This window comes from Hakea prostrata, chromosome 10 (genome assembly GCF_041222555.1).
Source record: "Hakea prostrata isolate BN-2017 chromosome 10, UWA_Hpros_2, whole genome shotgun sequence".
Lineage (NCBI taxonomy): Eukaryota > Viridiplantae > Streptophyta > Magnoliopsida > Proteales > Proteaceae > Hakea > Hakea prostrata.
This window is the reverse complement of record NC_142609.1, coordinates 4,500,334-4,527,299: the sequence shown is the minus strand read 5'-3', so window position 1 is coordinate 4,527,299 and position 26,966 is coordinate 4,500,334. Positions and strand designations below refer to the sequence as shown.

The 26,966-nt window shown below is 37.5% G+C and overlaps 3 protein-coding genes across 3 annotated transcripts; 2 read left to right on the top strand and 1 right to left on the bottom strand.

The window, feature by feature from the left end:
- The first annotated feature begins 1,976 nt into the window (after positions 1-1,976).
- On the top strand, positions 1,977-2,949 carry LOC149001612 (uncharacterized). Its single transcript, XM_089138482.1, has 3 exons — positions 1,977-2,143; positions 2,228-2,452; positions 2,552-2,949. The coding sequence occupies exons 1-3, from the start codon at positions 2,090-2,092 to the stop codon at positions 2,699-2,701; spliced, it is 429 nt and encodes a 142-aa protein (XP_088994608.1). The 5' UTR covers positions 1,977-2,089; the 3' UTR covers positions 2,702-2,949.
- Positions 2,950-8,879: 5,930 nt separating this feature from the next.
- LOC149001611 (chaperonin-like RbcX protein 2, chloroplastic) lies at positions 8,880-13,294 on the bottom strand. Its single transcript, XM_089138481.1, has 5 exons — positions 12,487-13,294; positions 10,313-10,404; positions 9,373-9,430; positions 9,223-9,288; positions 8,880-9,123 (listed from the first exon to the last, which is right to left on the bottom strand). Exons 1-5 carry the CDS (start codon positions 12,826-12,828, stop codon positions 9,001-9,003), a joined length of 681 nt encoding a protein of 226 aa, XP_088994607.1. The 5' UTR covers positions 12,829-13,294; the 3' UTR covers positions 8,880-9,000.
- Positions 13,295-21,042: 7,748 nt separating this feature from the next.
- On the top strand, positions 21,043-24,586 carry LOC149001610 (RNA-binding (RRM/RBD/RNP motifs) family protein). The gene is made up of 2 exons (XM_089138882.1): positions 21,043-21,266; positions 21,723-24,586. The coding sequence occupies exons 1-2, from the start codon at positions 21,253-21,255 to the stop codon at positions 22,480-22,482; spliced, it is 774 nt and encodes a 257-aa protein (XP_088995008.1). The 5' UTR covers positions 21,043-21,252; the 3' UTR covers positions 22,483-24,586.
- Positions 24,587-26,966: the final 2,380 nt, after the last annotated feature.

The window sequence follows — 26,966 nt, the reverse complement described above, 5'->3', positions numbered from 1 at the left end:
AAGAAAATGAAATTTAGAATTCATAAAAGATTAACGGCAATAGGAATTATGAAATTATCTAACTATAATTAACGGAATTTGCCAATAGAATGTAGGGATAATTACTATTGCCCCTATACTTTGATTTTATTACTACTGGAATCCCCGTACTTTTAAAAATTACTAATCCAACCTTTAACTTTGTCTACAATTACTATATATTGCCCCCCTACCGTTAAGTTCCGTTAGTTTACTAATGATGTGGCATCTTTATATTTTCTCAAAAACCCCCCAAAATACCCTTATACTTATCTCTTTACTTATTTACCCTTTTGTCAAGTTATAGTAGTGCACTTAATTAACTGTGGAGAAAAAAGTAACTATAATTCGTTTTGTTCTAAAAAAAAAAACTACCAAATAAAGAAATAATGATTGAATAAAATTCAAATAGGAACCGAAGAGGAAGGAAAATCGAATTCAACTCGAATTGGAAACTGAATATCACCTAAAATATTTTCAAAATAAATGAAGTTTAGTGAAGGTGGAAAACAAATTGGATTTGGATTTTGGATTTTGCCCATTTCTTTAATTCAAAATAAATGAAGCTTAGTGAAGGCGGGAAACCAAATTGGATTTGGATTTTACTCATTTCTTTAATTCAAAATAAATGAATTCAAACCAAATGAAGTTCAGTGAAGGTGGGAAACCAAATTGGATTTGGATTTTACCCATTTCATTAATTTAAAATAAATGAAGTTTAGGGTAAAATTGACATTTAATCTGGTTTTATAAATGGGGTAGAATCGTCTTTTGATTTCTTAATTTTAATGAAAGGTAAATTAGACATTACATATTCAAATTTAACGGCTACTTAACAACGTTATAAGGAAGGGGGCAATAGTAATTTCGTAAAGAATAGGGTTATATTAGTAATAAAATCAAACTACAGAGGGCAACAGTAATTAACCCTAGAATGTAATATTACACAAACTCAAAAGACATTTTGAAGGGTCATAGCCAATTTAACATAATTTTGATAAGTCCATGTTTTTTATCAATTATCTTGAGGGAATCCGAAACACCTCTTCTCTCACAATTTTTTACCATATAAATCGGGGTGAGGCCCACTAGGTTCTCGTTTCTCGCTAATTTTATCCAGCAAGCCATACCTTTATTTACGTCTTCAAAACCATTAAGGAAGCACATTGTTCTCGTGAGGAAAATGTTCTAACACCCAAGGAACCACATTTCGGCGATTTTCCGACAAACTTCAAAACTTTTTTTTTTTTTTTCTGTTGACGATCGTGAAACTGATAGCATCGGCGACATCTCCGGAGGAGAAGAAGAAGAAGAAAGAAAAAGAAACAGAAGAGAGAGGTAGTAGCAGCGGCGACAACGTCGAAGGAGAAGAAGAAAAAGAAAGAGAGAAAGAAAAGAAACAGAAGAGAGAGGTGGTAGCAGCGGCGACATCGCCTGAGAAGAAGAAGAAGAAAGAAAGAGAGAAAGAGAAAGTAATAGCAGCAGCCAGCAACGATATTGCTGGTTACGGCGTCAGCGAAATCTCACCGAGATATCGTTCCTTGCTAACCCCTCAAAAACGTTGAAATTTCTTTATCAATTATATTAGCAGATCCGACGCGGCCCAGGTCAGCTCAACCAGACTAATTGAGAATCAAGTTGGGGGCCCATTTTCACAAGAGGTCGATTGGTGTTCGCTTCGCCAAATTTCGAACAAGCCCATACGCCACACTGTCTTGGAGTTTCGTTCCCAGATTGCATGCAATGGACGACGTGTCAAGAGAGAACGCTCAACCACGTCATAATTATCTTTACGAGAAAAATAACCACGTGTCAAGAAAGAACGCTCAACCACGTCAAAATTATCTTCACTAGATAAATAACGACCGAACCTCACGCCACGTGTACTACATAGTCAGTCACGTGTACTATATAATCAACGCGTATCATTATGACTGTATAATCCCACCGCTTCAACACGGAGTTTCTTCCTCAGCAGGTTCTGAATCTTCACTCCAAAATCTCACCCATTACTCCCGCCAAAAACAGAGAACAGAAAAGAAGAAATTTTTCCAAGAAAGCTCAGGCAGCAATGGCTTCCACAGAAGAACCCATTCTTCCTCGATTGGATCGGCTTGACACCATTGTAATGGAAGACATCATTTCTATTATTTTATTCCATGAAGGAGCTTCTCTCCCACTCTCACTGGTTTTTTTTTTTTTTTTTCAGTTGAGGCATTTGGAAGGAATGAGAATGATCAAAGTCAGATCTTCATCAGCAAAGAGTTCATACGCATCGACGCCGTCGAGTGGGGCTTTGACGAGCGATGGAACTGATTTTTCTCCCAAGAGCTTGGAGAAGCATTGCCGTCCGATCAACGTTGTTATAATGGAGACTGAAGCTAAGGGTAATCTCATTGAACGCCTTGTTCAAGTGGAGAATCGTGTTCTAGAGGTAACCTAATAGCCTCGTTTATTGTTTTCGCCCTAGATTCATTAATGGGCTAATCAAGTTAGTGACCAGAGTGGCTGATGATGATGATGTGCAAAACAGTTGTGTTTGCAGATGGAGGATGAAATAGAAGCAGAGAAGAAGAGGGTAGAAGTTGGGGAGAGTAGAAATCCCTACCAGAAGAAGAAGAGGAAAGGATGGAAGCAGCTGGTCAAGTCATGTGTGGGAGCAAATCCAACTGCTGCGGATTGAAGCTCTGAGACACTTCTTCTTCAGGTTTACTTTCTTTGTTTCTTCTGTAGATTGGCTGTATTTGAGAAGATATGTAGAGGACAAAAGAGTAGTGTAGATAATAATTTCAGATGTTTCAGTGGCCACTTGGCCCTGAGCAAAAACTCACACAGGTTTTTGGTTTTGGTGTGGGTGCAATAAAGAAATTTATTATGTAATGTGAATCTGCAAATTTATATTGTGGGTATTTTTATATGTCCAATTGATTTTCTTAAAGTATATTTGAGAATTGAGTACAGTGGAAATTGTCTGCATATTCAGATTTGGCCAGTAGGAACTTACTTGCAGGTTTGATGTATCATGAGAAATTAGAACAGAAGAGAAGACAAGAAAAATAGAAGAAGAGAAGCAAGGATATTTTATGCATCTCAGCAAACTGTGGAGAAAGAACCTCATCAACTCAAGCCTTGGCATCCCACCAGGTTCCCTTGCTTGATTTAAACGGCTATTGATTTTGGATATGCATAAAAAAGGAGAGATCAGGGGGCTACAGTTGGGGATTGAAGTAGACAAGTAGTGCAGGTAGGAGAGCAAGCACACCTAGACCTGGACAGATTCAGAGAAGATAGAACTGCTGTTAACATAATAGCTTCGACATGACTGTGAATCAAATTATTTGCAGATGATTCCAACCCAAAAGTTCCAATAGTCAATTTTGTCATACTAATAATGTTATCAATTCTCAACTCAACTAAACATTCGTATGATTTTGCCTTTCGACCCCCCCCCCTTCCTTTTCTCTCCCCCCCCCCACCCCACCCCCCCCCCCCCCACCCCCCCCAACACCCCCCCCCCCCCCCCCCCCCCCCCCTCCCCCCCCCCCCCCTTTTTTTTTTTTTACCCTTCCCCTTCCATCGGTGGTTTTGTTCTTTGTTGGGGCCTCGCCCCCCCTTTTATAACAAAAAAAACACCCCCCCCCCTCTTTTCCCCCCTGGTTTTTTTTTCCTCCCTGAAATTCCTCTATTTTTTTTACCCCCCCATGATAGACTTCACTCAACAAAAAGGGCATATAACCCGGAATTTTCCATAGTAAAATGTACCGAAATCCGTAGTAATGCTTATGCTCGTTACATGCGGTTTATTATCTCGTCGCACGCTCCTCACGCGTGCTACCATAAAATACTGCATGTACAAGGTTGTCCATGCTTGGTTTTTAGTTCGGTATTTCGTAGCTATATCTATAGCTACGGATTGTTAGTTCAGATGTTTCCACATCCAACTTCTAGCTACACATATTGAAGTGATGGATATTTTTGTGGTTATATATCATCTAGCTGGGGAAAATACTGCGGATGTTTCCCACTACCCTATGCTACGAAAAATATAACCGTGGATATTTCCGCATCTAACTTCTACCTACACATATTGTAACGACGATAATTCCATGGTTATAAATCCTCTATTTGCGGAAGTATAACTACATATGTTACCGCGGTTACCCTATAGCTATGAAAACTATAATTGTGGATATTCTCGGCTAACTTCTAACTACACATATTGTGCGCCGATGTTTCCGTGGCTATATATCTTTTAGCTGCGGATGTTTTTGCATCTCACTTTTTGGTATACACATTGTAGCAACTGATATTTCCGTGGCTAATCTATAGCTACCATATATTAACTACAAATGTTTCGCTATAATGCTTTAGGTGTGGAAATTTATTTGTAGGTATTTCATCCACAATGAAGATGTGGCTCGATTTTATTCTACAAATGTATTCACAGGTCATCTATTGGATATACATTTCTTCGCAACAAATATATAGAAACAAAAATATATTTACTGAATTCGATTATCTGAAATCCATACACATCAATTGAAAATAAAAAGAAAGTTACTTGTCATCCAACTGACTCATACTAGAATAATTGCAAATTAAAACTTAATTTTAGATAAAGGGTCTCTGCTAAAGTTTTAAGTGTAGTTGAAAAAACACTAGAATCAACTAGTCGATCCAAGCCTCTGTGCTTTATGTTATGTGGAACTCTGCGTTGCTTGAATCACCTTCTTAATAAATTATCCCGCAATCAATATAAAATTAAATAAATAAAAACAATTAACAATATTATAACAAAATTTCATAAGAAGCACATAGCTTAGAGTATCACATTACCTTCATGAGAACAAGATGCATCATTGCTCCTAGAAGAGTGATTTCCTTCATGACTATTAAATTGATTAAGCCCCTATCACAGGGATACAATATTTGCAAAATTAATAACAAGAAGAATCATAAAATTTAGGAATAGAATAAGCGTTAGAGATTGATAAAATTTTAGTAACATTACCTGTACCTCAGTTGAAAAATCTTCTATCCGACAATCGGATTTGATTGCTTAACAATCGAGAAAATCTTGGTGACTTGAGCTTCTAACATATTAACTTTATTTTTCAGGAAAGCAACTTGTTCAGGATCATCTTCTCTTCTGTTTTCCTTAGAGGCAAGCTTAGCTCCCAATCCTAGCCCTTGAATGCGTCTACGTTTATCTTTCTTTAACACCTGAGAAAAGATGTCGGTGTCCCAGTTATTACTCTCGCCATTACCTTGAGAGGCATCAATTTTTGCTTTCTTTTCCTTGATTTTTTCCTACAATTAACATATAAAATATACATATCATACATATTTATTATGCTTAATTTTATTTGGAAACAAAAAAGTAGCTGACTGGTATTTTGATTCAAAAATAAATAAAAAATAAAGGAAAAACATACAATTGTTTTTTGTGCAATCTCATCAATTGGACGTCCATCTGCATGTTCATGAGTGATTATGTACAAACCAGCACGGTCTAGTTGTACTCCAGTTTCTTTCAACTGTTTTAACATTGTAAATATCATAGTTAAATATTTGATACTATAACATTTATAAATATATAAAATGTAAGAGTTCTATAGTTAGCGTTTTCAAATATTACCTTTTCATGGCGAATTCGTGCAAAACTCTTCTGACCTGCAGTATGTGGTGCAATCAGACACATACAATAACAAGCACGGTACTACTTACCATGACAAATGAAAGAAATAAAAATGAAAATGAAAAGTGGGTGCAATCAGACACATATGCCAATGATTAGAAACATAAAACATTGAGGATATAATAAAGGCAAAGTAAAGACAAGAAAACAATATTATATTTATACATATTAAAAAAAACCTGTTCCTTTTGTGGGTTTTACCCAAACCTCAGATTAAACCCCCTTTTTGGAACAAGCACGAAGATAGGATTTAAGCAGAGACACGACGGGCGACGGACAAGAGGAGAGAGAGAGAGAGAGGGACTGGACAGGGCGAGTGTGCAAATTGTGAGACAGAGGAGGGGGAAGGAGAGGTTATTCTCTTTCTCTTCTTCATCTCACTCTCTCACCTTTGAAAGTCACAATCAAGACCTCCCCCATTTCCAACCTTTCTTGGTAGCCAGAATAATCAGAAAAAAAAATAAAATCTAGAACACATTGTTTCATTTTAATACATGTAGAGAGGGATCAATTTCCGAAAAAACAATGCGAAAAGGGATCAAAAGAAAGCACCTCGATCGATCTTGCTTGCTCGTCCACATCAAACTTTATGTTTCCCAAACTATTGTTTACTTGTCTCATTGCGCCATTCTATTCACAAAGAGGAGAAGAGATGGCGGGAATATTAGGAGGGAATGAGTTTGCTAGGAAACGTGGGGTTTTTTTCTTTTTTGTAGGAGGGAAACGTGGGTTTTTGGGTGTGAAAATGTTGATCTTTTTCAAAGAAAACGATTTCTCCCCAAAAAAATCGGTTAGAAACTGAATCCAAATATAACTTCTTCCATTTTTATTGGGTAGAAGAATCCAAATATACCACTTTAAATCCAAAATATTGCATAAAATCCAAGTTTTTCTTCTTTCCTTAATGTTTCAATAATTTTTCCTTATAAATACATTTTGTTTCTTTATTATAATTTCTTTTGTACTAGCAAGATTTAAGTTTAAATATTTTGGGGATTTTGTTAAATAATTTAAATCATCAAATATTTTCATTTTAGGGGAAACATTGTTTCTAGAAAATTATTGTTTATTTTTTTGTTTAATTCGTTTGATGTTTCATGGTTTTCCTCCTTTCATATGTCATTATAAAAATTTAATTTAATACAATTCCATAATTCAAAAAAAATAAAAATGTAGAAAGAAAGGAGACTCTGAATACTTATAAACTCTAATTTTTCAATTTGATTATCATCCATTTTCAGAGAAAAAAAATGTTGTATACTTTACTCTATCCGGATATTATCCAATTCGATAAGCAATTATCCGAATCCGAATCCGGTTGCTTAGCGACGGACACCGATATTTTTCGGATACGAGATACCCTTAAACAAATATGAATGCGATTTCGGAGGCGGATTTCGGCTATCCATTTACAGGTCTAGGAAAAGGAGAAATTTCTATATCTCCCATGGGTGAAGTTGCCCCCAATGTTTTGAATATTCCTCCGTTCCCTTATAAAAATTTTAAAATTTTCCCTTTGACCCTCTTTCCATGTATGAAATATAGGGGTGTCAATAAAGCCCGCTTGACTGCCCACCCTCTACCCCCCCGACTCCGAGGAGTCAACCGAAGGGCGAGTTAGGGTTAGAAAATAGATATGTAAATGGATTGGATACACAAGTATCCGAATCCGGTTAGCAAAACCGCTATCCAATCCAAATAATCTGACAGAAATTTAGAGAAGGCATCAGAATTCAAATCCAGAACTTTATCGAATATTCGATAATAATCTGATCCAATAAACTATCCGATTATTGATTGGTGATTGTCTTCTTTTTTATTTTTTTATTTACAATTTCCTTTATCGATTACCGTTTACAATCGATTATCAACCCTTTTTAGAGAAAATTGCTAAATACTTTACTCTAACAGATAATTTCGATTTCCGATTATCTGATTACTAATTATCGGTTTCCAAATCCGATTATCATCCATTTTTCGAGAAAAAAAATGTTGAATACTTTATTCTATTTTTTATCCGGATATTATCCGATCCGAATCTGGTTGCTTAACGGACGGATATTGATATTTTCCGGTAAGAAAATTTTCAAATATGGACACCCTTAAACGAATATGAATGTGAATTCGATGGCAAAATTTAGCTATCCATTTACAGGTCTATTACAAAATACTTGACCTTGGTAGGGTCTGGTTGGGCTTGGGTTCCACCTCGAGCTTGCGCTTTATTCTAGTATAAAGTTAAAAAACTCAATGTTGCTACATTATTAATACCACAGCAATATGTTTCTCATATTACTAGAACTCCTAATTTTAGTGTTGTTTCTGTAGTTATTATTATTTTTTATTTAATTGTTGTGGTTTAAATACTATAATCTAAAATATCTTAAATTACAACAATACATAACTTTAATAATATTTCTAAAGTTAGAGGGAATATGTTTACTACGATATTTAACCACAGTTGTTTCCGCAACTAAAAAGAAATTGTTACTACATTTTTAAATATTATAGCTATTATATAAATTGTATTACTACAATTCCAAATTGCAGTTCTATTTTAGTAGCCAAAAAAGTTGACATTGTTACACTTTTAATTCCGTAGTAATAAGTTCCATATATTACTACACTTTTTAGTTGTAGTTTTGTTTCTGTAGTTACAGTGTCTTTTTATTACTATGGTTTTGAATATCGTAGTTAAAAATATTTTAAATTACTACAATACATAATTGTAGTTGTATTTTAGTAGCCAAAAAAGTTGACATTGTTACACTTTTAATTCCATAGTAATAAGTTTCATATATTACTACACTTTTTAGTTTTAGTTTTGTTTCCGTAGTTACAGTGTCTTTTTATTACTATGGCTTTGAATATCGTAGTTAAAAATATTTTAAATTACTACAATAGATAACTGTAGTTATATTTTTGCAATTAAAGGTAATATATTAATGTAGTTTTGAATACTGTAGTAAAAGGTTGTTCATATTACTACAGTTTTTAGTTATAATTTTACAAGCACATCTATAAATATATTTGTTAGTGCAGGTGCTACATGTTGCAGCAATAACTATTTAATATTACTACACATGGAAAAACTGTAGTTAGAAGAGACTAGTAGCTTCAGTTAAAAAAAGCGTAGTTAATTATCTGTAGCTATAAGGGGTTTTTGTTGTAGTGCTTACAACATTTCCTTTTCCTGGGATTATACGTAGATCGACGATATGCTGGTACATTAAGAACAACCAATCAAGAACAGCTCATCAAAGCCAACGTCAAGGGTTAACCCATCAGCCAATCTTTTCTGTGTTTGAGTCATCAGACGGCCATATAACAGTTTCTAGGAGTCTCTCACGCATCAACTCCAGATTCTGATCAGAAATTTCTTGATACATTGCAGCATGATCACATTTCTGTATCATCAAGACAGACTTCAAAGATTGGAACAATTTATTTCTATGCTCGACAATAGAACAGAGATCTTGAAGCAAACAGCATGATTCTGTGCATACCTTGACCCATTTTCCATATAGGTGAAGTCGCGTTACCATCACTCTTTCAGCGAGATCCTGCTTCTCCTGCAAATAATAAGTGGTTGAAGTGAACATTCTAATACACTCTAAAGCACAGAGTTGCTAATAACACACATTGTTGATTTGTACCTTCCCAAGCGAACGAATGAAACGTTTTCCATCCCCAGGTTTGTTTGTTGCTAAAAAACTGTAGAGAAGAGAACTTAATATAATTAAAAGAAAATTCCAACATGACAAAATCATCACATGATTGGTACTGCAGATTGAAGCCAATCATTCTGGTGTACATCAAGAACATCCCATAGGAGCTTTGTAATGCCAGATTGTTTGGATTACACATGTAGTGTGTCTGGGTTAAGCCACAATAATAAGGGTGGATAAAGCTGAATGTTGATGGGAGTTCCCTTGGAAATCCAGGGATGGCTGGGGTAGGAGGTGTGTTTCGTGATAAATCTGCAATAGTGCTGAGGGTTTTTCATATTTGCTTGGGGCTAATGACCAATTGTGAAACTGAGTTCAAAGCGTTGGTGCAAGGCCTAGAATGGGCTAAGGAAATGGATGATAAGAAATGTGGGTTGAGTGTGTGGGAGTGGTGGTTTTGACTCAAAAAAAAATCCCTTCTTTGGTTTATACAGCGAAGTATAAATCAACCTCTGCAGCTAGAATAGGTATCAAAGTTGTAGTTTAATATCGTTTGGTACGATTTAGTTGGAGTTAGAAAGAGATGCACCAGATTTTCCCAGGTTTAGGTTTTAAAAGATGGTTGCGAGCAGCTGATCACTCTGCTTCTTAAATTTTCCATGTTGTTTTTGAGGACTCTGTGCTCATTCTTCTTTGACTTCTTATGTTTTACTGACTTGTCTTAATAAAAATGATCCTTAAGCGAAAAAGAAACCCTTCTAATTGTTACATCTTTATCCATTTTGATGCTTCGTCAAAGCCCCCTAAGCTTCAAAAAAGACAAGCATGGCAAAAATTGAAAAGAATAGAGATTTAAAGATGAGATGATCAGAGCTTAACGCCTTGCAACAGAGGATAGCTGATGAAAATTTGTAATTAATTCACTTACTTATAAAACCACTGGTACTGTGTTGGATTCATCTCATAAAGCTGACTAAGAACAGTCCTTGCAGCTTTGTATGTAAAATAGTTGAGCATTTGCTGCAAGTAAAGAAATCCTTGATCAGAATAAAGTGATAGGGGACATTAAAATATCTAACAGTCTGGAGCAAAATCGATAGGCTCAGTCAAGGGAGCAGCCATACAACTAAGACTCATTAAACTAGAAAACTTGTAGTAACATCAGCACTAGCAGTCAGAGAAAAAACATGAAGAAATGGTAGGCAGGGAACTGATTACAAGCACAATTTCTCATAAGAGAATATTCAGTATGCAGGATAAAGAAATGTCATTTGGTGCATGAACAGCAATTAACAGAAATAAAAGCCTGTCTCAAGATCACAGCTTCGTTAAGGCAAGATTTGTCATCTACTTACAGCCATACCCAGATTGTATGCAGTTTCATTGTTTTTCATGGGAAACAAAACCTGTAACAATTCAGAAGAAGAACTGAATCTGTAAAAAGTCATACAATTCACAGAATGATTTACATGTTTTAGCAAGATTGCCCATGTCCACAGTGGGATGAGATCGGCCTCATTATCAATGGTTTTTCCATACATGTTAACATTTGCTTCAGCCTCTTTTATGGTTCTTTAGAATCAAATCACTTGTGCAAGCGATCGAATACAAGATATTGTACAACTCCACCCCCTCGCCCCAAAACAACTCTGATGAAGACGTCAACTGTCTCGTGATTAACGGAATATCATTAAAATTAGAATGTCTGGGGCCTCGAAATTTCCTGAAATATCTGGTTTTCTGTACAGCTTCAAATAGGACAACAGAATGACAGCAAACGAACCCCTCATTCATCTGGGGAAGCACTACTGAGAAACCCTTCAATAAGAATTTCATTACACCGGCAAGTAATTATTTCCTCATGTATATCCAAACATATTCAACAAGGCTTCAAGTCCAGTAGGAGAACATGGATTGTCCTCCTACACCATTACCCAACCTCCAACCCACCTCCGGCCATGACCCCTTCTTTGACCTTCTTCATCCACCCACCTGGTCCTCTCTCTTTGCCTCATCTGCCCTTTTGCTTCCGACTGGATTGCCTCTTTGATACATCCCTCCTTCTCCGGTTGATGGTGATATTGTAGTTTTTTGTCCGGCAGGTGCTCTAGATGACAAAATATCTCTCCAGAGCAGCTGCATTGTTGGTCACTTTCTTGGCTCCCGTCCCCTCTTTCACATTGTGAAGTCATCCCTATCGAAACAACAGAAGCCTTCAAAAGTGATGGAAACCCTCTTACTCACCAATGGGTTCTTCTTGTTCAAGTTTTTGGACGGAGACAACAAAAGGAGGGCCCTGGTGGGTGGGTAAGAAGCCCATTTTCCTCCGACAGTGGCACCTTGAACTAGAGCTCAATAGGGAGGACTTCTCTTCCTTACCTCTCTAGGTTTCACTCTCCCCCCTCCATTTCTGGTGTGCAAAGGCAGAGGCATTAAGTTTGGTGGGATCTGCTCTAGGTACTCCACTTTTCTCAAACTCCATCACCCCTCGTGTTTGGTTGTTGTTCGGTCCTAGAACCATGCCAAGTCATTATTGTTGTTTGTCCTTATGTGGTTTTTAGGAAAACATCATCTCTCTATGCACAGTAGTGCACATATATACCAAATGATTGGCTGAGAAAACAAAATAAATACAAGACTATTGAAGATTTTTAAAATTTAAAATTAAACTTTTATCTCAGCCAATCATTTGGTACAAAAATACATTGACTAACTACTGAGATACGTGCACAGCAAAAGATTTTTTTTCCCGTGATTTTTTGTCTGGGCTTTGTGCCTTGTAACCTTTTGGTTTGCTTTGTTTAGGACCTCATTGGTTTCGTTAGGGTTCGTCACTCTCTTCCCCTCTCCCTTCCCTTTCTTTTAGCAATGAATATTTTATTCATCAAATAAAACAGAGGCTCCAAAAAAAATTTATTTTTTATTTTTTAAGGAAAAATTCAGCTATTCAAACTATGGAAACTAAATTGTTGAACAGATTGTATACAACAGGATGCAATCCACAATGTTCACACTAAAAAGAGAGGTCATCAAAAGCTTCACAAGTTAAATTAATCAACAAAATTTAAAACAAAAATGAATACGATAGATCAATTCTCTCACCGTTTTAACATCCTCGAAGCTATCTTCATATTGTCCTCCCAATTCATCAACGACAACAAGATCCCGGCCCTTCTTCTGTTTCCTTGAATGCCGGCTATTCACAAATCCTGAAAGCACCTTCGTTGAGAGACGCCACTCATCCCAGGCATCAAGAAATGAGCTGCTCAACTCCATAGATCCAGGCCTTTTCAATTGTTTCCTCACCATTAAATTTCTAGAAAACCCAAGATCACCTATACTTTTAAAACTCATAGTAGATGATGAAAGAGCATCAAAACAGAGACACGGGCAGGTATGGGAATCAACCCCTGCCGAGCCCACAATGGATACAGCTCCCACCATCCTTCAACCACTGAGCCCAACAAAATTCTTCAGGAGAGAAGCAGAGATTTTTACTAATCTAGGTCCTTCGAAACTGCAATTTAGATCGAAATAAGTGATACCCACCAAGGAAGATTGCAAAACCAGTAATGGGTATCTGCCAGAACAGCGGTTACAATCAGAGATTCATGGAATAAAGACGGATAGTAAAAAGAGAATGTGCCCTTGCCTGGAAAGGTTTACTAGGGTTAGAAATGAGAGGAAAGAAAGAAGATTTCTCAACGCTCACCGCTGACCAGAAGCTAATTTTTGAGGTCCAAATCCTTCCTTTGGAAACGTTTAGAATTCACACCTTAAATAAAAATAGTAATTACACAGCTCCAAAGAGGATTCAAAGTTGCTACGTCGACACCTCCACCAAACCCGGACGGGTTTTTATTTTTCCTGGTGGCATTTGTCCACTTTTCAGAAGCTAATTATTGGTTCCAATACTCGCGCAAGAGATTCTTACCGTTACGAACGTTTTCTCAGGTTCGCGTGAAAAGATTCAGTTCGGTCTATGAACACGGCAAGCAATGTAATGGCGTATGAGGGTTCGCACCATTTTTTTTTTTTTTTTTTTTTTTTTCAGGTGAAACGTGTTTCATAACATTGTTTAAAAAAATTAAAAAAACAATGGTAGGCAAAATGACGGCACAAGAGACAAAAATTCACTTGTTGAACCGGTAAAGGTATCAATCAGATCGGTCGGCTCAGTTAGGTTGGATTAGAATGATCCAATCGAAACCAAATTGTCGAAAGAGATCTATTAGAACCAGGGAACGCATGTGTTTTGTCCCGGGCAAGCTTCCTCTGGCATCAATCTTTGGAATTCATATATGGGGCTCTGGTGTTAGAAGTAAAAATCATTGAATGTATCAATCAATTGACATCAAACCGAAATCTCGATATACACAACATTGTTTTGCACCTCTAGCAAAAATTCCGTTTTCCACATGCCTGATATACTTTTAGCTTGGAAGACGGTAGGTCAGATGCCTGTGCCAGCCAGGGCTTGCCAATGTCAGGTTTTTGTGAGAGGGGGAGGATGGAGGAACGGTCAGGTTGGGTGGAAAGGATCTTCACGCCTCTATGAGATGGTCAAGTTTTGAGAAATATCATCTCTCATTGCCATTCAATGCATTGTCCATTATAAGCTATGCAATATTCACATGTATTTTGCAACTATGGATGGTACTATGTGTTCTTTTGTATGGTCACTATATTTGTTGAGGTATTTTAGTCATACCCAACTTATGTTGAGGTACTCAAGTTATACCCAACTTATTGTTGAGGTATTTGAGTAATACTCAACTTATGTTCTAATATGGGCCATCAGATTAGTTACGATATAACGGTGTAATGGGCCTTAGTGGGAAAGTCTAATTACCAATAGAACTCAGTATTTTTCTATAAATACTAACTGGAAGCAGCGGTCTAGGTATTCCAATATAGATACTCAGGGTGTAATGCTTTAAGATTATTAGGATAATGCTTTAAGCAACCTCGTGCTTTAACCCTTATCCTAACAATATTATGTGATTGGGGGTGGGGTTCAAGTTGAGAGTTTGACTGAGGTCTGCTCAACTCCGTCTAGCCAAACATCTTGTAAGTTATATTTGGTAAAAATAGCATGACAATGTAGAATTATACATTGTTTTATTATTTTGTACTAAAGGTTAAGATCAAAGTTAGGTCTTTAAATTATCTTAGCCTAACTTAGCCTGTAGGGTCGAGGTTAGGATTAGGAGTAGGATAGGATATTATTTCTCTTTTTTTTTTTCTTTTTTTGGGGTACCTTCCCACATAGTGTTCTACTTCAAATTGGAAAGCCTACTCAAAATTATAATGTAATTTCCAAAAGAAGAGAAGTTATATTGAGATTCAAACTTTAATAAGGCTTTGTTAGCAAAGCAAAGTTGGAGATTACTTACGACTCCTGACTCTCTGTGGGCCCAGGTAATGCATGCCAAATATATAAAGGACACTCCTCTCCTTGAATGTAAACCCCCTTCATCTTGCTCTTGGGGCTGGCGCAGCATCCTTGCTGGCAGAGATATCCTAAAGCATGGTCTTATTAGACAGGTTGGCAATGGGACTAACACAAACATATACAAAGATCCTTGGTTGCCCTCTCTTCCTTTCAAGGGCATAGTAGCTCTCCTCTCACTAATGGTCCCACTTGGGTGCAGATTAATTAGATGGGGTGCATAATGGGATATTCCCCTCCTCCGTCATTTTTCCGCCATTGGTAGAAGCAATCCTTCAATCCCTCTCTTGTCTATCAATACACTGATTCATGGGTTTGGTACAAAAATAGAAATGGTAAGTCTTCTTAAATCTGGATATTACCAATGTTTGGCTATGGCAAATGCTCAAGGTAATTGTGCTTCATCATCTACTCATTCTATTTTTGGAATCAAATTTGGCACATCCCTACCCTTCCTAAAATCAAACATTTTCTTTGGAGAACATCACATGAGGCAATTGCAATTGGTGTTCTTTATTTACTAGAAGAGCCACTATTGCCCCTTTATGTTTGATTTGTGGTCATTGTCTTGAGAATGTTGGTCATGCTCTTTTCTTTGTTCTCATGCAAGGCGTTGTTGGGAACTTTCCCCTCTCCGTATTAATATGGATGATTTCAAAGGTGAACATTTTCATGAATGGATGGAATTTATCCAATCAAAGTTTAAGGGATGTGGGGATATGGATAGAGTTAACCAAATTTGGAGTGCTTTAATTTGGTGTATTTGGAATACTAGAAATGCAATTATTTTTCGTGATATTGATGCTTCCATACATTACACTATGAATCACTTCTCCTCTTTATTGGCGGATATCCAAAACTTCTTGAACATTCCTCGGGTCCCGGATCTCCATGGCGGCTCATTGTTGCAAACCACCTAGGAGTGCTATATGTTTTCAACTTTTGTGGATGGTTCGTGGGAGTGCAACACTAGAAAGGGAGGAAGAAGCTGCATTCTCGGGACACTAATGGACTTTTATTGCTGCTCAATGCACCATGGTTTTGGACCTTCGCTTCTTTGATGGAACTTCTTCTGAGAGATGGCCTACTTCTTGCACTATCTTTAGGAATATCTCACATACAAGTGAACTATGATTGCCTATCAGTCGTTTTGGCTCTCCAAGGCTTTAGCTCTTCTTTAGATTGGTCTAGTCTTAGTTTAGTTTCTGAAATTTTTAAGATTGTCATAGACTTTAATGTGGTTCTGTTTCATTTTGTTCCTAGGACTAGCAATGTTTTTGCTGATTTTCTTGCTAGGGGGGCTCGTTGTCTTTCCCTCTCTCGATCTTGGTGGAATATCCCACCTTTATTCATGGTTGATGTTTCTTTGTTGGCGTCCAGGTTTCCTGGCTTATACTCTTTTTCTTAATGTTATGATTTTATTTGTTGACCAAAACTTAAGTTACTAAATTTAGAGTCCAATGCCCTAACCAATAGACAATTAGTTTCCTTGGTTAAGTTAGACCTGATATTTGGAGATTAATTGTATTAAATTCAGTCAAGTACACCTATCAACCAAGGAAATTGGTCTATAAAAGAAGAGGGGAGCTCCAGCTAGAAACGTTTTTGGTGGAAGAGGCTACTTGGAACAAATTTGAGAAGACCACTGCTGTAGAGAATGAATTTGGAGAGAGTCTGTCGTTGTAGTTCTCTTATTCTTCAACCCTAGAGTGATGTTTTCCTTTTTTACTTTCTTGTTCTTCTTCTTCTTCCTCTATGATGTTCTAAGTTTATGTTGCTAAGGTTAGGAGGCTCTTTACAAGAGATAGTTTTTTTATTTTATTCTCCTTTCGTATAATTCAATCCTCCCTCTTGTTTTCTTCAATTTTATTCTTAACATTTGAATGTCTAGCCAATGTTCATGAATTTCGTAGTATATTTTCATTCATGTAATAATGAGGATTGCATGCTAGACCTAGGATTGAAGAATAGCTAATATCCAATGCATAATAGGTTAGGTGGTTTGTTCGACTTTGTTTGTGGATTTTTTGTGTTCAATGCAACATGTTAAATTGATCTCATATGCGTAATTGATAAGGTTGATATGTTAGGAATCTTCATGTGTAGCAAATGAAGTAATCTAATTTAGGGATCTTGTCGGCAAGAGTGGAGATTAAATTGATTGCATGAGAAACGGGCGAAGACATCAATAAACTATATCATGTTTGGTGAAAACAAATCCCTACTGATTTTGTTCATTGTTTTGTGTTTTTGTTAGCAATTTTGTTATTTCCTTCATATTTTGTTAGTTTAACAAGTAAATTAATTAATTCTTGGTAATTTGTTCCACTAAATAATTAAAGGTGTTTTTGAAGTGAGTACATGACTTTAATTTGTTTTTATCCTCGTGGAAATACAGCCCTCTTACTTCTATATTACTTGGACGACCTCGTGCACTTGAGATTTGAGAGTATGAACGCGATAGTTTTACAAAGCCTAACCCAACCTAACCTTGATGCACCCTAATCATGGTGGAACTTTATGAGTGTAGAATTCCACAATAATGATGTGAGACCCATGCTTAATAGAGGGTTCAAATGTGTCTCAAGATCTTCAAGTGGGGAGCAGGTTAAAAGTCTCAATGAAGACTAGGGTTAGGCATTTTTAGGCATTCTTTTTTTACAAAAAATTAAAAATAAAAATGAGACATTTTTGATTTTTGGATGTTAGAAATTTGGGGGAGAAAATGAAAAACTATGCTATGGTCCATTAGATCCTTACGATCATCCACATGTCACCTTTGCAAGAAGATCTACACGACAGTTGGGAAATGTGAAGTCATGTACGAGCTGTAGAATCCTTATGATCCACGTGCCGCATGCCAAGAAGGTTTTGGCGAGAGTTGGGAGATGTGAGATATGGAAACTAGTAGAAATGCTGGCAAGGTCTCATTAAAACCTTGTTGGCCCAACCCGCCCAAACTAGCTTGAGCATGGACCTAGCTTTGCCCCATTTTTCAACTCGTGGGGTGGGTTTGGATTACAAATAAACTAGCCCTAATAGGATCAAGTAGGCTTTGTTGGAGATACAGATGCACAAACATAAAGAAGAACACAAGCAAAATACTCTCAACGGCGAGGAACTTAACGTGGTTCAACAAAACTCTGCCTACATCCAACAGAGAGAAAAGAAGTTTCACTATTTTCAAGAAACCTCATGCCTCACAAAGTATTATCCCATTACTTGCCACATCCCCTTGAGAGATGAAATCTTAGGATGGAATCTCCAATCCTTTACAAGGATTGGTTCATCTAGATTATTCCATAGAAATTATTTATAAGGAAACATAAGATCCTAATCCACATATAATTACAATTTTAACCTCATACAAGTTATTAACATAAAGCCTTGATCCAATAACAAAGACGACATGATATAAATTATCTGAACCCGCAGAATACAAGACAACCAAACCCAATAAACTCCACCTTAACTTGAATTCTACAAACCACTTTAAGAAAATCGTTAATGATGTCTCTCTATAATCACTCATCTTTGTGTATTTGTCACACATTATCTCATGGTCCACATCCCCTCCAGGGATGTCTTCCTGACCGCCATCACCTAAACCAACATGGCACACACACCTTGTCACACCCCACCTGTGGGTGCAATCCATAGTCACAAGATCCACAATTTACCCATTAATGATAATAAATACACAATAAAAAATCAAGAGCAAGAATAATTCAATAATTAAATAAAAAGGAAAATACATATGTCCAATTTCCAGAAAGGAATAAACCAAAGAAAAGAATAAAGTAATTGTGTCAAAAAAGGAATATCAGTGGAAGCAGATAAAATCATTGTTTAAGTGTTCTTTTGTTCTTTCGCAAGAGCAACACAATTTTCCTCAAATTTCTTAATGAATGGAGTCATCCATCCCTCATTCATCGATTTATCAAAATGGCGAGTCACTTGGATTCTCTTACCATCAATGGGAGCTGAAAGAGCACTCCAGGCACCCGCAGGTGGCCTGGTGTTGTGCAACACAAACTCTCACTGACGCTTTTAAAGTTTCTACACAGGGGTCCTCCCAATCATACGAAATTTCTCCCATTCCAATATCGTCATCTAAATAATTAACAATAATCCACAAAAAGGATGAGTTCTGACGAACTCAATAAAGCAACATATCTCATATACATGTCAACAATATATGATGGTAAGTAACATATGTCAAATATGATATGCATAAATATGAATGCTTTTAATATCTAATTATGCAAGTCTCTAATATGACAGGCATGCTTTAAGATATAACACCAGCCCTCCTCTGGGAATGTCTAATTACTCTGATCCCCCTCACGAGCTAGTTACCTTTGTTGGGATCTTAGGCAAGGGGTACAATTCTCGTCAAAACAACTATGGCTGAAGTTTAGGTCCACACTCTCTCACCACAACAATTGGCATGAGTACTGGCGCATGTTAGAGATTACAATCCAATACAATATCATACAATGATATACTACATGTGGTCTAGATACTTCTTCACCCTATCCATAATTCCCTATTTCAGTTTTTTGTTTCGTCCTTCACTCCTCTTTTTAGACTTACTTGCTTTGTCTCTGTTAATATCAAATTCTATCAATTGTTTGGTCGCAATTTCATTAGGATCTTAATGAACTAATAACAAAAGGGGCATGGGTTTGTTCGTATCAAAAGTGTATTGCACTAGATATCATGTTTAAACCGTTTTTCCATACCAATTTAATACGAAAATAGTACCGAACCATTTTTGCAAATATTGAAACCGTACCGTACCATGTAAATTCAATATGGTACGGTTTAGGTTTTCGGTATTCAAAGTTAGTACTGTACCGAATTACCGAAACCGTATCAATTGACACCCTTAGGCTAGCTCATGCGCATCTCAACCGCATCATCAAGAGAGCTTTAGCCTTAGCTCCAAGGGGATTGGAACTTTGACCTCTTACGTGGAAGCTTGATCTAGGGCTGCAATAGGGCCGGGCTTTTGCAATTCCAAGCCCAGCTCTATATGTTCTAATATGAGCCCATTCCCGCCCTGACCCTAGTTTAAGGCCAAGGATTATTGTCTCTAGCCCTAAGCCCAACAGAGCCAAGCCAAGCCCATTCCTGCCCTGATTGGCCCTAATTGAGCTGGGTCGGGATGGGTTGACCCTGATTGACCTTGATAAGCCCTGATTCGCCTTGTTCCTGGCCCTGATTGACCTTATCTTGGCCTTGACCCTAATTGGCCTTGTTCCTAGCCTTAATTGGTCCCATCCTTGGACCTAAAATATCAAATGTAAATTCATAAAAAACAAATACATAAAAGCATCACAAGTAAACTAAAAATAAAATTCATAGAAATATAAGATGATTTAAGCTCCTACAAAATGATAAAATAATCAATAAGTTGATAGTGTTAAATTAAACATAAATAAATTCACATTCCACAATTCTATATTGAGCTCTGAAAGTCTCCCAATGCTTTGGTGATGGAAATTTCAAATCTTTCCTAGTGATATTGTTATTCAACAAAAAAAGTTCATATTCAAAAGTTTGTTAACAAGTAAATCAACTAAACATTAAGACTAGAGCCAAAGTTAAGGTCAGGATCAGGGCCAACATCATATGGATGCTTATAACAATGGTAATGAGGATATAATTTTTTTATTATTAATTTTCTACAAAACATGATCATGTTTTTAAAATTTGACACGTGTCAAGTATTCACCCATATGGATTATAATTAATTCCTCTCCATATGGGTGGAGGGTCTAGACTCAAATCAGGGCTAGGATAAGAGCCAAAATCATGGGCATAGATCAAGGCCAATATCATGGTTAAAATCAGAATCAAAATCAAGGACGGGCCGGGATGGGCTAGACAGGTCAGAGAGTAATCCTAGACCCACCATTGGCCATAGTTCAAAGTCAGAATATTTTGGCCCTAATCCGTCATTAAATCCAAAATCTTTAACCCAAGACCTATTTAGACTCAGGATGGACTTAAGGCAGGTCAGGGCCGCCAGGGCCAAACTTGCACCCTAGCTTATCTTTTGCCAGCTGACCACTCGGGTTTAACTTCCTTACAATTTAAGCTAGCGTGAGGCCCGTTAACACCCCTAATTATTACAATGCATCAAAACACATGCGACGCCCTTCTACGCTAAACCCTACGCTTACCGCTGGCCTATATAACTCAATTATTTCCGCCAGTTTTTATTTGTATCCGGATCAGCTGTTGCACTCCGCCTATTCTCTTCGTCGATTCAGAGAGAAAAAGGGTGAGAGCAAGAGCGAGGCGAAAACTCGAAAAGGGGAATTCGGTCATCGATTCAGAGGGAGAAAGGGAGGGAGCAAGAGCGAGGGCAAAAACTCAAAAACGGGATCGGGTAACGTGGAGGGAAAATGTTCTACAGAGGGTAAGAGGGTTTCGAAGTATTATGGTTTCAATTTTCTTTTGATTCAGAGTTCGGTGATTCGTTCTCGTTGTTCCATCTCTTTGTTTACTTTTTTATGCGTTAGGCAACATGTCAAACAGTCGTACTTTGATGGGCTTTGATCTTTCTCGATGGGATTTACTTGTTTTTAGACGGATACTACTTCTACCTCTTTCACTAAAAATTTCCAAGTTTCTTTGGTTTTCCCAATATCTGCTATATGGGTTCTCATTACTGATTCTCTAGATATGAAAATTTTGGTCTCATGTAGCTCTAACTGTGTTTACAATTCAAACCCTCGTATCCTGTTTTTCTGAGTTCTCAAAATTTCTGTTTTAAGATCTGTCTGAAAGTTTTTAATGGGTGGGATCCTGCAATTAGAGTATTGACGGGTGGGTTCTCGTTTCTTTTGCTTTTGTGGGTTTCCGGGGACTGAAGGCAATACGTGGATGGTGGCGATGGGCGGGAAATGGGTCCTAAACGGCAGCGGGTACTTGATCAGCCTCCATCATTTTATGGGGCTTCTGCAAGTTCGAGTTTTATGTATAATACTTCTCCATATGCCTACGTTGGTCAGCCTCCACCGTTCCCAGTTGTTCGACTACGAGGCCTTCCCTTCGATTGCACAGAAGCTGATGTGGCTGAGTTCTTCAGCGGTCTAGACATTGTTGATGTTCTGTTTGTCCACAAAAATGGCAGGTTCAGTGGGGAAGCCTTTGTTGTTTTAGGTTTTCCTGTTCAAGTTGATTTTGCAGTTCAGAAGAACAGACAGAACATGGGCAGGAGATACATTGAAGTTTTCAGGAGTAAGAGGCAAGAATACTACAAGGCCATTGCAAGTGAAGTTTCAGAGGCTCGTGGTGATCCACCCCGTAGGAGTGCTCGAGCAAAATCATTTGATGATGGGAATGAATCTGCTCAACATACTGGAGTCTTGCGATTGAGAGGATTGCCTTTTTCAGCTGGGAAGGATGATATTATTGACTTCTTTAAAGACTTCATGCTCTCAGAGGATAATATTCACATCACACTCAACATGGATGGGAGGCCCACGGGTGAAGCATTTGTGGAATTTGCGAGTCCAGATGATTCAAAAGCTGCAATGGCAAAAGATAGGATGACCCTGGGGAGTCGTTATATTGAGCTGTTCCCTTCATCACAAGAGGAGTTGGATGAAGCAGTTTCAAGGGGACGGTGATGAATTTCTGTAGCAGCTGTGTAGATTTTACCATTCCTGGATTTGTTAGTGTCTTTTATAATTTCTTCTAGTCTGCTAGTTTACTTAGTTATAACTGAATCACTCATCAGTAGTTGTCATTTGGGATTTATAAGATTTAAGAGCTGAACCAGAGAAACTTCCTTCTGCAGGAAACTGAAGATTATAATTTTATTGTTTGCTTTGTTTATGGTTTTCTTTTATATTTTCCTTTGCTGTTCTACATTCTTCACAAGTCAGATGTTTGTTGAATTTTATTTTTAATATGTCCTCCTTTATGCTAAAGTTATCTTTCCTTTTCCCAACTTCTGATGTTTGAGTACCTTTGATGGATTGAATTATAGATTTTTCCGGATCTTGCATTCGATTATTTTACTATGGGAAGATTTGTAGATTTGCTTTTGTGAATCTTCTGATTTCTTAAGGGAAGGTTTACTAAATTGAGAATGTTGCTATCTGTTTGTGATTCTTCAAATAATATTAGTTTCACAGAAAGATCTAGATAATTGGATTTAGATTCTAGATTCTAATGCAAATTGTTCCTTGGTGGTTGTTCTTTGAGATACTGTACTAAGCATGGTACTACCTGTATCAATGACAGTTTTGCCCTTGGAGTTTTTGGAACATTCTGGCCTTGTTCATATATGCAAATCAAAAGGGTATTCAGGGAAGTATAAGGAAATTAAGGAAGCATGTGTGAATGCTGCAGATGGAAGTTGTTGCAATCTTTTGCCTTTTCACAAGGGTTAAAGGATAGGTTGTTGGATGGGATTTCCTTTTGATATATATACTGAATGAGAATTTATTACAAAAGATAAGTGTACAATATGCAAATACAGCATTTGCAACTTGAGACTGTGTCTAACAAAGTCACATAAGGGCCATGTCAACGGGTTAGTACTAGCTCCCATCCCTGACTAATTCATTAGCTAAAGGATTTGAGGATCTTCCAAGAGAATGCAAATTTTCCTATTAGATTTTGATACTTCAGGGAGCACCTTTTTGTCTTTGCATTTAACCAATTTCCTCTGGAGAATATGCCCAGTCATTGAGTTCATAATGTTCACCCAGCCTTGGGAAAGAGAGTGCTTCTCTTCCAGGCTGTTGGTAATTGTGATAGAATCTAATGTCTCCAGTAGGACCATGGATGACAAAGACATTTATCCAATTATCCTGTTATCCTTAAAGTTCCTTAGTACTTGCCAAGCCAGGGGTTGATGCAGTTGGATAGAATATGCCTGGTTGAATCAGCAAGGCCTGATCTAGAAAAGTAAACTGAAATAACTAGAGCAAGCCCTACGTTTGGTTTAATTGAGGCTAGTGGGGAGTTTATTTGGTCCACAAGATTATTCTTGTAATTTGTTTATTATTATATTTTTTATTAGACGAGTGAAATATTCAGAAAAGTAGCTCTTTATGCTATCATTATTTAAAGTTATAGAGGTTGAATATGAGTCTTTTTCTTTGTAAACCAGTAGTTGTGGACTGGAATGGATATTTGATTTGATTTAAGTTTTCTGTTGTGTGAGTGAGACCAGATTTGACTGAGGTTTCCTTCTGCGCTCCTAAATCAAGTTTTCTTCTTATGATCCTTACATTCTGCATTCTGACATCTTCCAACAGACCTCTGCTAATTCTGTAATCTTCTTTATTTTTGTTACATGTTTGGGTTGCTTCAGATAATTTATCTAAGCTCTGCTTTTGTTTGGGAGCCAATGAGAAATCCTAGGACTCACTGTGGCAAGTTGATTGACCTGAAACTTTCTGGGCTTGGATCAAGATGCTAGGTTGACCGAAGCCCTAAAAAAATTCGCCACTATTACTATCTCAATTTGTCCCTTTTTGGTTGTTTCTAAGATGTATAGGGGTTAGGAAATCAGTCCTATAGTAACATTTGAAAGCTCATATTGGTTAGCTACTGCCTTTCTTCTAATAGATTAGAGAGCTATTGGTGGTGCAGTTGGCCAAAGGATTGCACCTTTGGATCAGTGCTTGTTTAGCCACAAACTGTATGGGGACCAGTAACCATTACCGTGTTCAGAACGAGCTCCTAAGTAGTTTGGCTTTGGGAATTTTGGTTTCAGGGGTAATTTCTGTAATGAAGTGACAACAGTGTTCCATTTTGGTTTTTTTTTTGGGGGGTGCCCGGGGGGGGGGGTATGTGTGGGTTATCTGAGATACTTGTAAGTGGTGAGTAACATGAGTTTGGGGGACTTCTGGGTTTCAGAACTGAATGAAACTTGAGTCCAGTGGGGGTTACTATATTGGTTATGCTCACCAAGTTTGGATGGATTTAGGAGATTTTTTTATTTTAGGTGAAGCAATCAGGGTTACTAGTGAGGTTTGATGGAGTCTAGGGTTAGAGTGGTTACAACGGGTGGAAAACTTGGAATGTAGGTAAGTCATACAGAAGGATATTACCCTCCAAGTTTGGTTGGTTTTCAATGGCTGGTTTGGAAGATATGAAGCTTTTTGTGTTGGGGGCTTTAAGGAGTCCGGAAATTCTAGTTCTAGAAAAATAAAAAAAGGGTAATAGGAGAGGCAAGATGAAGATCAGTTCTTCGTGCCTCCTTACAGATGAAGGTAGAATTTATGTAGGTTTCAATTCTAAGCACATTTGCAGCTTACCTGGACTTGAACCACTAGGGCAGCAAGGGAAGATCTCAATCTCCACCAGGGAGTCTTCATGCAAGAAGACAATCAGGTCTTACTTTGCAATAGCAAAATTAATCAAATCAGCTGTTGTTTATTTATCCCTCCAGGGGGTCTAGATAGGGCTAGACAGCCTTGCAACTTATAATAGAAACAGAAAAAACTCCTAAAAGAATTAAACAATCCTATTAGACATAACTCTTACAGATGTATGATTTGGACACCTGAAAATTGAGTATTACATTAGAAAAATATATTTTTCCCTTTTAACTTAAGTTGGGCAGCATTTACATAATTAGATCAATTAAATCAAACCAATTAGTTAATGTATTTTCGTACTTAGCCCGGGCACTCCACTTTTAGGCTCATAGAATATGCCCATGACGACATAAATCTTTGGGACAAAGGCCCAACACCGGTACCTATCAACCCTAGGTTGATTTCAAAGTAAAGTAATCCAAGTCGGTGTTTGGTCTGCATCACTCTTACGATGGATGACACTGTAGATAGCGTGTCAGTTAGATTAGAGTATGAAGATTGTAAGATTAGAGTATGAAGATGCTTTACAATTAGAGTAGCTTCCCGGACACTTTCTCTAAGGGTGATTGTTCAAGTAAGCATCCTTCTCATATGGGAAGTCACTCAACACACAGCACGTCAGCCTCTCTTCTATGTGTTTCATTTGTGAATGAAGTTAAATGTTAACAGTTTTTTATTGTTATTACTTGAGAAATTTTCACATAATCTGCTGATTCAGAATCACTGGGTGGATGGGTTGGATGTTATAGATGATGAGTCCATCTTTCTTTTTCCTATTCAGTCACTTTTTCTTTATCGGTGCTGTCTATCATGATAATAATGGGTTTTAACAAACCTACATCAAAGTCAGAGGGCTGAGATACGCTACTTCACTTGCTAGGGGTATAGACATTTTGCCTTGCTTGGTGTCCTAATGGGTTGTTTACTTTGCTGATAAGATGCCCCCATGGGCACTGTTGAGAATAGCAATGGAAGAACAATATAGTTTATTCGGAGGCAAAAGTCTGAGACTAGGGAAGGCAATCATGATAGCAGGAATGGCAAGCAACGATGATGTTACATTCGTCATCATATTTTGGTTACATATGAAGTCTTTGGAGATGTTGACTGGATTTGCAACATCATCTGGTAGACCAGGGTAAGCTGATGACAGTTTGGGTACTATGGTGATTGACAGCAGCTGTACCAGCCTTGTTTCTAAAGTAGTTGTCAAGGCATCGTGTAGATTTTGATGACCTTTTTGTTTAGGTCCCCTCCATGCTGTTTGCAGGCTTAGATTGAAGATAGAGCCGCATCCCCACCCCTACAAGGTTGGTTGGGTGAACAAAAACAATTTCAAAGATCTTGGGATGTGTTCTCACAGATCCCATGGTGGAGTTGATAGATAGTGTCTATCCCTTTGGTTTGGCATCCTTCTTGGCTGACCGTGGTTCTTTGACAAGGGGCTCATCATTGTGGGTACCTATTTTTTTTCCAAGCTCAATGGGTTATAGATCATTCGTCCTCCTGCTAAAAACCTCTTGGAAATTGAGATGAAACAGATGTTTAGGTCTTTTCTGTGTTTGTGAGCAAATTGAATGATCTTTGTTTATCATTTTAACTCGACCTCATTTCAAATGGGGAGAAACACTGCAGTTGCACGTGTGGACAGAGTGGTGGGACCTGATTTTTAAATCCAGATTGAAACAAACCAGAACAAAACGAAGATTCTAATAAGGGTCAATAGAGAGTTTCTTTGTGTCAATGTGGCATGCTGTGTGACCCACCTCCTTTTC

What these genes read in the sequence shown, in the direction of transcription:
- LOC149001612 (XM_089138482.1), top strand. Translation starts at nt 2,090, where the DNA reads ATGGCTTCCACAGAAGAACCCATTCTTCCTCGATTGGATCGGCTTGAC. An exon ending in TGGATCGGCTTGACACCATT is followed by an intron (nt 2,144 to 2,227) that starts GTAATGGAAGAC and finishes TTTTTTTTTCAG; the next exon opens with TTGAGGCATTTGGAAGGAAT. An exon ending in TGGAGAATCGTGTTCTAGAG is followed by an intron (nt 2,453 to 2,551) that starts GTAACCTAATAG and finishes TGTGCAAAACAG; the next exon opens with TTGTGTTTGCAGATGGAGGA.
- LOC149001611 (XM_089138481.1), bottom strand. Translation starts at nt 12,828, where the DNA reads ATGGTGGGAGCTGTATCCATTGTGGGCTCGGCAGGGGTTGATTCCCAT. An exon ending in CAGTACCAGTGGTTTTATAA is followed by an intron (nt 9,431 to 10,312) that starts GTAAGTGAATTA and finishes TCTTCTCTACAG; the next exon opens with TTTTTTAGCAACAAACAAAC. An exon ending in TCATTCGTTCGCTTGGGAAG is followed by an intron (nt 9,289 to 9,372) that starts GTACAAATCAAC and finishes TATTATTTGCAG; the next exon opens with GAGAAGCAGGATCTCGCTGA.